Source organism: Carassius gibelio, chromosome A17, assembly GCF_023724105.1.
Source record: "Carassius gibelio isolate Cgi1373 ecotype wild population from Czech Republic chromosome A17, carGib1.2-hapl.c, whole genome shotgun sequence".
NCBI lineage: Eukaryota > Metazoa > Chordata > Actinopteri > Cypriniformes > Cyprinidae > Carassius > Carassius gibelio.
Window position 1 is genome coordinate 17,185,108 of NC_068387.1, and position 13,617 is coordinate 17,198,724.

Genomic DNA, 13,617 nt, shown 5'->3' on the forward strand with positions numbered 1-13,617 from the left:
CGTTGACAGACTCTCACAAAGGGGAATGTTTTGAGCTATCTTCATCTGCTGACTTTATCTTTTTTTGTACTGCTTTAAATAAACTAATGCAGCTCTAGTGAGCATAATACGTTTTAAACAAAAATATTTTAAAAACATGAATGACCCCAAACTTTTGATGGTAGAGTATGTTACTGAGTTAATTTAACAGATGTTGTTATTATTTATGTCTTATCTTTATTTATTTACATTTCTTACATTTCAGCTACATGACAATGTGTGTAATTTTCTGTAACCTTGGAAATGCTGGAACTTTACTATACAATTGAAAATGACAGGAGATAATTTTTTTTTTTTTTTTTTTACGTATTTACTGGCAAAATAATTGCTTGTATTTACATAATTGCACACTGTGTTAGTGGTATGAAAAAAAAAAACAGGCCTGAAAAATGCATAAACTAATTCTTGATACAACACAACTTAAAATATTAAATATTCACATTTCAGAAAGATGAACAGTAATCTAAAACTCCTACACTAGGAGAGATTTGTGATAAACACTGCATTATAAATTTAGACTGATATGACATCTCATAATTTAAACTAAGCAGATGCATTAACTGTGTATGCTTGAAATGACCCACATTTTTGTAACAATTTATGTTTGATGTGAGCATATCAAAACAAACTGAAACCGTTTTCCCTAATAATTATTCAAAATATATCAATGTGTCTTAACACAATCATACAAACTAAAATGCTGAAATACCCAATATTTTTGACAAAAATGAAATGTGAACAAATATTGGTAATTGCTTTGAGCCTAAAATTCTACTGAAATTTACAGAATTAGGTGTTGGACTAAGTTACATTCACACAACAGTTTAGACTAAGGGTGATACATTCAAATGAAAGATAGACTTTTTCTCCTAACTCCCACCAAGACACATACACACACACACCTCCCTGCACATACAAATTACTCATGAGTCCATCGTTTCTGAGGTCATCACTACAGTATCACTGCTTTGGTTTGTAGAAGGTTGCACCTCCAGGTTAGCATGAAGGCCTTGTGTTTCACTGTAAACAGACTCCAAAAGCTCATCTGGATCTGATGTGGTAGGGACCGCCTGCCTGGAGTTGGGAACAGAAGCTGTAGCCAGAGCAGCTTGAGGTGCTGGAAGGTTCTGTGCAGCTTGCTGGGTCTGTGGCATCCTCTCTAATTCTGCATGCTTTCTGCCTCTCCTCCGGCCCAACACTTTGACATAGTTGGCAGGTACGAGGCCAGTGGTCTGCCCATCCACACTGGCTAACAGCCAGCCACGCACCCTGGGCTGTTGTTCTGAAAATAAGAGTGAAATACACTGAGTACAAGCTTTAAGTCAGTGTTTATAATACAGAGGAAAAACACACATTGGTTTGAATTTTTAAATGTTACATTGTTTAATATGGGAATAGTTGCCCCACTAGCTAGCTAGTGTTTTATGTAGAGATGTTCCGATACCCTTTTTCTCTTCCCGATACCGATTCCGATACCTGGGCTCAGGGTATCGGCCGATACCGAGTACTGATCCGATACCTGGGTGTGTATCTGTATATACAGCTGTATATACTACTAGCCCTGTGTAAATTGCTAGAATTCTTTTTATGGTGTGCTTCAGACAGATCCCTCAATAAAACATGAACAAATACATGGTGAACTACTGTATTTATTACAGTATTTTTATTATCTAACATGAATTTGACAGTATTATTTATTTTCATATGCAAAAAAGAACTTCAAATGCAGCCAAAAATCTAACACCGCAAACTAAAAAAGGTATTTAAGTTTTACAATATAACTGTATAAAAAAACTGCAACAAATAAGTCTAGGAATATAAAAAAAGATCTATTAATCAGATAATCTCTTTACAACAAAACAAGTAAAAAACAAGCAACCATCTAGGCATAATTATTATTATTATAGAGACGTATTATTATTACTGTAGGCTACAACAGTAGCTTTATATATTGTCAATTTACTCATGTAAACCAAACATTTATTTTAATGGGCTGCCATGAAGATCTTTGAGTGTCTGTGTTTATGATATGACAGTATTCTCAAATGAAACGGTAAATTCTCATGAAGTGACGGTTTATGCGTTCGTGTACTCATGACACACAGCAGAGACTACAAAACAGCGAGCTCTCGCGCATCTGTGCCAGTCACCCACAGAGATGTAGATTTTGCGGGAGTAATATTTAAATAGTATTTTGCAGTTTAATATTCACAGACACTAGTATATATTCGGCTACTGTCTGGAGCCCTGCGCTTTGACTTACACGGAAGCGACTGAACGCAGCTGCCGGTACTGAATATACTTGAGAGTCTGTAACTACCGGTACTACAGAGACATACTGCTAACCACTGATCTATAATATAGAAGCGGCTTCACTGTCTTTTGGCAGTTTAGAATGTGATGAGTGATCCAGTCATATATAGATCAGGGCTGCTAACGCGTTTTCATTTCTTCTTCGCTGCTCTAAACAGGGGTTGCTTGTGGCAACACAGCACAACTTCCTGTGTTTTCAATGCATTTTGAGCAGCGAAGAAGAACCGTGCAGCGGTTAGGCAAAGCTTGCGGTCATAACTAGGTATTTTTTAAGAAAATGGTATCGGATCGGTATATGGGTTCATGTACTCGCCGATGCCAGAATTTGTTGTGGTATCGGAGATATTTCCGATACTAGTATCGGAATCGGAACAACTCTAGTTTTATGCATGTCAAAGTGTTTAAGTACTCTTATGTTCAGAATCCTTCTTGTTCTTTTACCTTTAGGGGCAAGATTAAGCATGTCTCCAGCCTGTAGAGAGATTTCTTCCTCAGATGCAGCTGTGAAGTCATACTCCGCTCGTGCTACCACATGGTCATCCTCCCCACTTGCCCAGTCAGTGGCTATAAAACAGGACACAGACACATGCTTCAGAACTTGTACAAACAGAACAAACAAACTACAAACACATTTAGGTCATCCAATAATTTCTATAGGCTGCTGATAAAGATGTGCATACTTAACTCTGCAATAAATTCAGTGTCCTAGGTGCTGCTTCAGAAGTGTAAAGCTTCTCTCAGCTTTTATTTGTGGTACAACACACACTACTGTTCTAAAGTTTGTTTTAGAAATGCATTATAATATTTTGCATTTATTTGATCAAAAGTACAGTAGTATTGCAAAATAGTATTACAATTTAAAATAACTTTTCTATTTTAATATTTTAAAATATTATTAATGTTGAAAACAATTGTACTGCTTAATATTATTGTGGAAACTGTGATATATTTTATAGAATAGCAAGCTAATTTATTATTATATATAACTAACTAATTATAATATAACTAATTAATTTATCCTAATTATTTAAAAAAGAAATATTTGATAACATCAAATATTAGTATAAAATATGAGTATTTATTAATTAAATTCTTAATACTAAAAATCCCCAATTTTTTGAATGGTAGGGTAAATCATTCTCAAAACGGGTCCTATGATCCCACATTAAAATCAAAATATAAATGGCAGTCATATATATTCAGCATAATACTGGTCTCTAAAACTTTCACCATTGTCACAAACTAAATAATAAAGCAAAGGCATTCTTGGCTTTTTAACAAGTCTCAAGTCAGACCAATAGATAGTGAAAAGAGTGCGTGAAGTTTAAGATGAGAACAGACAGAACAGGAAGGGAGAAAAATGTCTCACCATTTTCCTCAGGATCCTCAGCAGACCGCAAAAGCTTCCAGATCAAATATGGCCCTCCAAGAACTACAGCAAAAAACAAGAAAATGGGCCATGATTTGACAGAATTCGCTCTGGGGTCATCAATCCCTGCTCCTCTGGTTCCTGAAGCAGACACCATGGAGGAAGCGGCGCTGTCCGCCCACAAGTCATCCACCTCTGAATCCTGGCGCAATCCTAGCAGCCTCTGCAGCCTGCGATATAGGTATCTAAGGGTCCTAACCAGAGCGAAGGCAGACAGCACTTTTGTGAAATGTATGCGCAAGCGGGAGAAGTGATTGGCCACATCCAGGACAGCACGGAAGCTGTTGTAGACAGCAGAGAACGTAGCGTCCATCATCATGCTGACTGAGGAGAAGGCGTGGACAATGCTCTCAATCGACTGAAATGCTCCACGGCTGCTTTCCTCTGCCTGCTGGACAAAGCGGCTTGGTGGGATCTCGTCTGTTTGGTTATAACGGTTATAACCCAGGTTGCCTCCAACTCCATAACCACTGTAGCTGTAGGGGCTGTAGCCCCCATAGATGGAGCTCCCATAAGGGCTGTATGAGGAGGAGAATGAGCTGTATGAAGGGCGGTATGCTTGCTGGACTGGTCTTGGAGGAATGGGTGGTGTCACACGTGTTAAAATTGGAGGACCAGACACTGATGGCCCACTTCGTGATGCTGATCCAAAGTCAGTTGAGCTAGATATAATAATAATAATAATAATAATAATGTCAAACGAAACACCATATATAATAAGACCAATAATAATAACAATAAAACTGTTGAAAGTTGCCAAATAAATGTATATTTAAAAGTAAAAGACAGAACACAGCGTGTACGTAGGAGTGAACTTTGACGCTCACATGCAAACACTGACGTGCTCGAGCACGAGCCAAGCATTAAGTTTGCGTAACTTATTACCACAAGTAAAAGTGTCAATACAACCCAATATCGAATTAACACAAACCGTATGCACATACATATTCGTTTAATAACTAAACACCGATTTGACAAGTAAATATAGTTTAAATATGTAAGAGTTCGATAGCTAACAGACTTGCTAGCGATCCTACACTCCGTCTTTTGGATGTAGTGGACGAAGTAATACGAGTTTTTACGAACCGATAGTTTAGTGGTGCCCTCATAGTTCCAGGGATCCCCCTTTCCCATGGTTTTGGTGGAGGGTGAGCCATTATTTTATATTTCAGACCAAAGTCGAGCTGCACAGAACAACAAACGTCATAAACAGAAACTGGCCCACACGCCAGAAAAAGCAATCGCTCCTTCACATCGTTCTGTCTTGCAACACGAGACTAAAGCAATCAATCTCTGAATCGATTGCAATGTACTTTTTTTGTACATTGCGGTCTTGTAATCTCAAGCAGTGTTGCCAACTTAGCGACTTTGTCGCTAGATTTAGCGACTTTTCAGACCCCCATAGCGACTTTTTTTCCAAAAAAGCGACTAGCGACAAATCTAGCGACTTTTTTTGACAGACCTTAGACTCTCCGGTACTGCCGCACGAGCTTTCTCTCTCTCTCTCTCTCTCTCTCTCTCTCTCTCTCTCTCTCTCTCTCTCTCTCTCTGCATCTGCTATGTTCAACAAGCAGAGAGGAGCAGCACTTTCAGTTAAAAAAATATATTCTGTTGCTACTAACTCTATTTTACATACAAGTATAGCCGAAATCACAGTACAATCATTATCTTAATCTTGTGTGTATGTGATTTCATTAGACAATGTCGTGAATAGGATTTTAATGCAGAGATTAACATCTTTGAGAGCTGGTTATGTAGTCTTAATAGACGCGTTTCAGTCATTATAATATTAATTCCGTTGTCGGACAACAGAAGCATTCAAATATAATAATAAAAAAATTTTATTGAGAATTTTGACTGCCTTAAAATGCAGTGCATGAGCACAGAAAAGGCAAGATAATATGACGCATCTGAGGATGCACATCAAGCAAAATCACCCTTTCCACATGGGTAACATCGTGACCGTGAGACGTCCATGTTGTAGAGGTGTCATAGATTTGACATAGATTTAAAAAAAAAAAACATAATTTGTAGACTTAATTCATAATTCTACTTAAGACTTATTGCTTAAGTCGTACTTTAAAAATAAGCATAGCCTATAAAGCGTTTTTGTTTCCAGTCTTTAAAACGCTGTTGTAAGAAGTGGGATTTGAACCCACACCTCCATTTGGAGAATATGCCTCAATTCCTGAGAAGGTAGAAACCCTTGAGCCAGAATTATTTTGAAACTGATATTTTAAAAGCTTTAAGTTGCTTTCAGTCATAGTATTTAGAAAAAGGAAAATAGTAGTAGTATTTTTATTTCAAATGTCCAAAACCATTTTTCAGAAGTGGGATTTGAACCCACACCTCCAATGAGAGAACTGAAGCTTCTTCATCTGAGAAGGACAACAGTTAGGAGCTTTGACAGAGCAGAAAGGCACCCTGGAAACTTTGTTGTTTTATTACCTAGCTCAGTGGTTCCCAATCCTGGTCCTGGAGAACCCCCAACACTGCAAATATTTGGTATCTGACATACACAATTAAGTGCCTTGTCCAAAATACCCACACTTGCGGTCTTGGCCACTTGAGAATGCATGTGCGTGACAGGAAGTAAATGCGCAAGACTGTCCCAGGTCTTAAAGGGGTTATATATTGCATTAAAAATTTTCCTTTCTCTTTGGAGTGTTATAAGTTCTTGGTGCATAAAGAAGATATACAAAGTAGTAAAGATTAAAGTCTCAAATCTAAAAATATTTTCTTTATAAAAGTTAACACTCGTTCACGCCCCCCTAAAATGCCTAATTTAAACACGTCTCCTACACGTCTATGTCACTGTGTTGGGAGATTTGCATAACGGCGCCCAAATGTTCATACACAAAAAGGTGGCGTAACTTTTATTCACTGTATTGTTGTTGTCGCCAACAAAAAAAGAGAACGTTATCCACTTCGTCATGCCTAGAGCTGATCCGCACTGGTTGCTGAAGAAATACATCAACTTCGCGACAAGGATCGCCAGATCTGCTTTCACCATGAACAAAGCAGAGTCCAGCCCAGGGTCGTCACATGTGGTTGCTGCAAGCCCACCGGCCGCTCCATTCTCAAGTCCACTGGCCATTCTTCACTCAAGCCAGCAGTGTGTTTAACGCTGTGTGATGCATTTTATGGAGGACTGTTTCCTGAACCTGTAGTTTTGCATAGCATACATTGGATCTGAGCTCAAATAAAGTTCTCAAAACTCAAAGATCTGAGTTCTATAAAGTGGGGCAGTTCCAACTTTGCAAGGACAGTAATTAAGCAAATTTTTTTTTTTTTTTATATTTAAAGAATTTGCCACTGAGGATTTAAACGCGAGTTTTGAGCAGTGTAGACTAGCACTTGTTGTTTGTTGTTTCTCTGATCACAAATGCAGACATGGTTTTATGTTTATAAATATAATATGGAGATATGCAACACAATGCGTAAAAATACAGTATAAGACATTATAATCAGTAATTATGTCCCCACTGGATGCAACAAATGCCTTGTTTGTAATGGGTTTTATTGGTTTTGTCTCATCAAGCTGGGACTCGGCATCACATGTTAAGGGGCATAATATTTCTGTCACACGCTTGAGGTATTCAGCCAATCACAATGCACTGGATAACTGGCCAATAACCGTACACATCGCTTTTCAGAATGATGAGCTTTTTAAAAAGCGTTTCAGAAAGGTGGGGCATAGAGGAGAAACAATGTACATTATGTGGAAAATACCTGTAAACCACATGAAAACATTGCATAACACCAAATACACAACATAATGTTCTTTTTAGCAAAGTCATATGACCCCTTTAAAAACGGCAAAGCGCAGTTCCCTTAATGCTCACTAAATCCACACTATCTTGTGGACAAATTAAAATTATGTTATATTATACTACTGAACAGTCATTTAGAAGTTGATTTTAAAATCCAAAGAATTTAAAATAAAAATAAAGCTATGTAAAGACTTGCATTTTTACAACACTATGTGTGTCCCATCAGGTAATGAAAAGTTGGACACACACTTGTGATCTTCATCCTCACCTGAACACTTGGGCCAAATGCAGGAAAGATGTCATATAAGTATAGTTAAGTGTTCAAGTGCAAAGACTGCAAGTGTAGGTATTAGGACAAGGCAGTTGTCTTGGACTCTTCACTCATGAGCTGATGAGTTGAATCAGGCGTGTCTGAATAGGGAGACATCTAAAATGTGCAGTGTTGGGGGTTCTCCAGTACCAGGATTGGTAACCAATGACATAGCTGAACGCAATAAAGATTTTTCTAAATTATACATAAAATTCTTACTGTCATTAAAGTCTATTTTCAGACCCAGACTTTCAATATCAAACTGTAAGAATCTATGATAATCTAAAAAAGTGACATAAACAACCCCTTTCAGTATTTATTGTATACAAATAATTTTTATAAATTGTTCCATTCTTTATAATTATACAGATGTTAAATTAAATATAGACACGTTAACTTAAACATCTTACAAATGAAACCACAGTACATCACAGGATAGTAAATGCAGACAATTATATAATATCAGAGGCAATATGTCCTAAATGCGTAATTGCTTGGTAGTTTTGTGCAGCACTATATTTGACAGTCCACAAGATGGAGCTGGAGCAATGTTCACCTCAGCTTGAATTTGGTTTACAGCTATTGTAATCTATTATAAATGTGTCTCTGGACTGCAGTAGATCAGATCTCCAGCAGCAGTGAAACATGAGTTGATAAAGATCAATCAGGATTTGTGAGAGGGTATTTGCTGCCAGCCAACATGGGGATTAATTATTTCAATCAAGTTAATGGCTGCACACCCAGTGGTTAAACATATTCACTGCTGTTGGCTGAGAACTCAACAGTACTCAGAAGCAGCTCCCTGGCTCAGTATGAGAATTTTTTTTTTTTTTTTTTTTTTTTTAAAGATTCGAGAAAGATAGAATGAGTGAATGATGCATTTATATAGCACTTTATTGTGTAGCTATTGTTGTACACCCAAAGTGCTTTACAATCATGTGATGGGGTCTCTCCTCAACCACCACCAGTGTGCAGCATCCACTTGGATGATGCAACGGCAGCCACTGGACAACGGCACCAGTGTGCTTACCACACATTAGCTACAGGTGTTGAGGAGAGAGAGATAGAGCCCTTCAAGTGGTTGATAGGCCATATAAGTGCCTCTGCATATCTCTGTTCAATATTAGGCCTACTTGCAAATCTAAATACAGCATGTGCATTGATTCTATGAAATATGACTGTCTGGCAAGATTGAATTTCTCTGCAGATATGGTCTATTTTTTCAAAGACAATTTTTTATATTATGCAGCGATAATGCATCACTAAAACTGTCATTTGACTATGTACTGTCTAAATTTTTATCACTCATCAGCCCACTAATCTCAAAGGGACAGGTTATTTATTTATTCATGTATTGAAATGTTCAATACTATGCAACCTTTTAAATGGGTAAATTATGCAACCAGTATATATAAATGATGATGATGATGATGATGATGATGATAATAATAAAGGTTCAAGAGAGGAAATAATAACCTCTAAAACTGTAGTAAAAATTATGCCGCTTCACTGATCTAAATACAACATTGCAAAACACTTCAAAATCATTTATTAAACAAAAAAAAAAAGGTTTGGAGCCAGATTGTTTGATTTAATGCACGGAACATCCTATGTTTTTTTATGGCCTTTGCATTGTATCATAATTTCCATTCAGCTGGAAAACAAGTTCCCTGTTTATGATATTTGCCAGCTAAAAATCTTTATTGCATATAGGCAATGTTATGGAAAAAGTTAGTGAAAAATCGTTTTATTGTTATAATGACAAAAAAAAAGTGCGCTTCCTGCGACAATTGTTATGCGTGTTGCGACCACTGCCATTCGGTCGCTGGTCGGCAGATGCCGTCATGACGCAGGACTTCCAGCGCGTTGACGCGATGTTACGTTCCACCAATCAGCGGCAGTTTCCGAAGCCCAGGAAAGGAGCAGATGATATGGCAGCTTTGTGAGCGGCCAGGTGGAACTCGCTTTTGTTTAATCGGGCTGACAGCGGAACATGAGTACACTTTAACCCGCACGCCGCAGCGGGGGATCCGAAGATGATATACCTGATATTAATCTCTGCCTTCTCCGGGGCCATCGTCACGCTCCTTCTGCAGCTCTTACTGCTGTACCGGAGGAGCCCCGAGCCTATCGCTAGGACAGTTCAGTATGTCAGTGCAGTTCCCGATCCCGCACTGAAGGATTACTTTAGCAACCAACAAGCCGAATCAACGCAGCAACAATCAGATATCGCATCGTCTGCCTCCAAACAACCAGAGGCCGCTTCCCCGAAGCACCACGAGACCACCGTCCCCGGCAGCAGCCCCAAACAGCAGCCGTCCTCGCCATCGCCTTCGCTGAGCGACTCTCAGCACACCTCCAAAACAGAGACATGCGATTTCCTCAATGCCATATTTTTGTTCTTATTCCGCGAGCTCAGAGACACCCCAGTCATCAAACACTGGATCACCAAAAAGATCAAGGTAGAGTTTGAGGAGCTCCTCCTGACCAAGACCGCCGGGCGTCTGCTGGAGGGGCTCAGTCTGCGGGATATCTCTCTGGGCAACTCCGTGCCCGTCTTCAAAACAGCAAGACTCATGAAGCCAGTGGCTCTCAATGAAGACAACATGCCAGAGGAGCTCAATTTCGAGGTTGACATAGAATACAATGGCGGCTTTCATCTGGCCATTGATGTCGATTTAGTATTCGGGAAATCGGCTTATCTGTTTGTGAAGATGACCCGGGTGGCCGGCCGCCTGAAGCTGCAGTTCACCCGCATGCCTTTCACGCACTGGTCCTTCTCCTTCCTGGAGGACCCGATCATAGACTTCGAGGTGAAGTCTCAGTTTGAGGGCCGTCCTCTGCCCCAGCTCACCTCCATCATTGTCAATCAGCTCAAGAGAGTTATCAAGAAGAAGCACACCTTACCAAACTACAAAATAAGGTAATGTCTTGTGTCTTACTGCTGTCACTTGCTTACCGCTATACTTCTGTCACTTGCCATGTCAGTGTAGTTCATCTGGGGTCCCGGGTCTGGAGTGAATGTCCTCAACTTTGGCAGAACAGTCAGAGTTTAGGGGCTTGAAGATGAATTATTGCAGACAGTTGATCCCAAAAATCCATTACTTGCAGAGTTATTTTTCAGCTGTGATTTTGCACCATATTGTTTACAGACACACACATATATATATATATATATATATATATGATGTGTGTGTCTGTGTTTATATATATATATATATATATATATATATATATATATATATATACTATTTAACAAAATAATAATAGGTATTGACACACACACACACACACACACAAATGCATACACACACACACACACACACACACACACACACACACATATATACATATATACATATATACATACATACATACATATAAATGCCAATACCTATTATTATTATTTTATTAAATAGTATATCAGACGAATTTTCAATTATTTAAAATTAATTATTTATCCTGATATTTGACAAAATGAAACGGATCAATTATAAAAAATAAATAATTAAATAATAAAAATAAATAACATTTTTAAAAAGCAGCAGAAGTATGCTACTAAATCTAATACGGCAGCTACTAATTTATAGTCATTTTTACAATAAAATAATTTTTGTAAACTAAAAACTAATTATTATTGTAATACATTTATTATAATTTTATTGTAATAACAACAATATTTTATAATATATTTTACATAAAAATAATAATTTTAAAATATAATATTTTATAACTATATTTGTATGTTTATATCATAATATTTGTAATTTCTTTGCCATCTTGACGGTTACATTTTTGTGTAAGTGTGTAATTAAGCAACAATTTTCTTTTTTAATGCAGAATAAAAGACGTTAATGAAAGACCTTTCATACAACACATTAAATAATTTGCTGTTGTTGATTATGTTTATTGAGAGACCTCCAGAATGGTGGCAATTAAATTTAGACCTGTTATTATGTGGAAAAGTGTAATTATCTGTAAAAGATATGTCAAGCTATTTTCTGAGCTCTGCTTTTATTGTACACAAAGAGTCTCAAGAGGTTGTGGAACCGGTAGTGTGTGTTCATGTCTAAAAAGGGTTGTGAAAGTGAACAGGCAGAAGGACTGTGGCACTAGATTTCTGAGATTATTGGTAGAGTTGTGTGTCGAGAACCGCAAGTGTGCTTCATTTTCCCCGGGTGAAACTGGAAATGGAGGCCGCCTTCCCTATTCAATCACGATTCCCTTTACTGTGCTCATATTCCTGACCGTTAAAAGTGAAAACAACTTCACTGTTGTTACTTCCTGTTTTTAGCCGAGAGAAAAAAATAAGGTCTATGACTAAGGCTTTCATCCACGCTGTGGATTGATTGCTTGTAGGATTCATCCACCTACACCTCAATGTTCTCTATTACTCAGCATTGGCACACCTAAAACGGTTGGTTGCCAATAGAGACAGAACGACACGCATCATATTATGAAAACCACGCCCACCACACTTGTTTTTTTGGTGATCGATGGCTTCTAAAAACGCAGTTCTGGTGTCTTTAGCCGGAGTGGGTGTGGCCTAAATGCGCTCTCTCTATATAAGCATTAAGATATCTCCGAGTGTGTGTGCTTTGATTGGATTTATTAGGTGTTTTATGTTTTTTAGGTTTAACATCGTAGTTTTTTGGCTCATCAAATTGCTCATCTTTCTGTTGACATACAGTGTCTGTGTACATAATGTGCAAATCACAAAGTCAAACACAGCACCGAGCACCACACTGTGATTTTATCCATTAAGCTAATTGTAGTGTCAATGGAAGGAAAAAACAGCTGGATGAATTTAATCTGTGTCAGTTCGAATGGTGCATTTGAACTTTGACCCCACACAGCTGGGATTGTGAGTAGTGAATTAGATCACTGCACTCTTTGTTGAATGTCACAATGAACTATTGATAAGAGTGTCTCAATACAAGAGCATGATTAGTAAGGAGAGTTTAGGCTTCATCAGAGATATCTTTTCATAACATTTCTCTCTTTCCTTTGGATTCATGCTCCTGAATTGACGCTGTGCCCTCTGTTATACACCATAAGGACGCGTGCTGCAGAACTAGAGTTTTAGTCATCACAGCACGCACATACACAGCCGGCAGCAAACTTACTGAAGCTAAACGCTTAACATTACTCAAAGGGAAAGAACTTCTCAATGAAGTGAGACATTAACTGATACATTAATTTTCTCAGTATTGGCAGCTTCCCAAAAGTCACAATCACTTGTTTAGTGTTTGAGATGAGAGATTTTTCCTCTTATGTAAGTGGCATTCATGCACAAGTCATGTTTTACTGCCCCTGAGTTTAATGGTGTTTGCCTTAGGGCTGAAATGAAAAGTACTCTGTTTAATTTGTGACACGAGAGGTGACATTAAGGCGCTGACAATATTCTCTATTAAACAAGTGTGTCCGTGGGAACTTTGTTTCAAAAGCAGACAGCGAGCGTGGCCCAGGGACAAAACAAGTGGGCAGACCACAGTCCGTTTCAGTCATCCCTGTGTGTGGGATGAAAGTGTCACAGTCAGATGGAGGAGGTGTTCAGAACTGGACAATTGTATGTGTGTGGACAAAACTGCCGGAGGCTTACGTAGTGAGGTTGAAATGCTTTTATGGCAATAAATATGGCACGATAAATTAATAGATTTGCTGTCTTTATTTTAGATAGCCGTTTTGTGGGACACCAGGATGAAGAAAGAGTTTGACTTAGTGATTATAGTGGTGCTTCTGGTGAAAGTTGA

The 13,617-nt window shown here is 38.2% G+C and overlaps 2 protein-coding genes across 2 annotated transcripts in view; one reads left to right on the top strand and one right to left on the bottom strand.

Moving 5' to 3' along the window:
* Nucleotides 1–7: 7 nt before the first annotated feature.
* Nucleotides 8–5,049, bottom strand: LOC127933558 (peroxisomal membrane protein PEX13). The gene is made up of 4 exons (XM_052530602.1): nt 4,868–5,049; nt 3,722–4,443; nt 2,794–2,916; nt 8–1,321 (listed from the first exon to the last, which is right to left on the bottom strand). The coding sequence occupies exons 1-4, from the start codon at nt 4,936–4,938 to the stop codon at nt 963–965; spliced, it is 1,275 nt and encodes a 424-aa protein (XP_052386562.1). The 5' UTR covers nt 4,939–5,049; the 3' UTR covers nt 8–962.
* Nucleotides 5,050–9,687: 4,638 nt separating this feature from the next.
* Nucleotides 9,688–13,617, top strand: part of LOC127933194 (PDZ domain-containing protein 8) — a 32,740-nt gene continuing 28,810 nt past the window's right edge. The window contains exon 1 of the mRNA XM_052529994.1: nt 9,688–10,787. Coding sequence (XP_052385954.1) covers nt 9,901–10,787 — 887 coding nt within the window. The 5' untranslated portion in view covers nt 9,688–9,900. The remainder of the gene's footprint in view (nt 10,788–13,617) is intronic.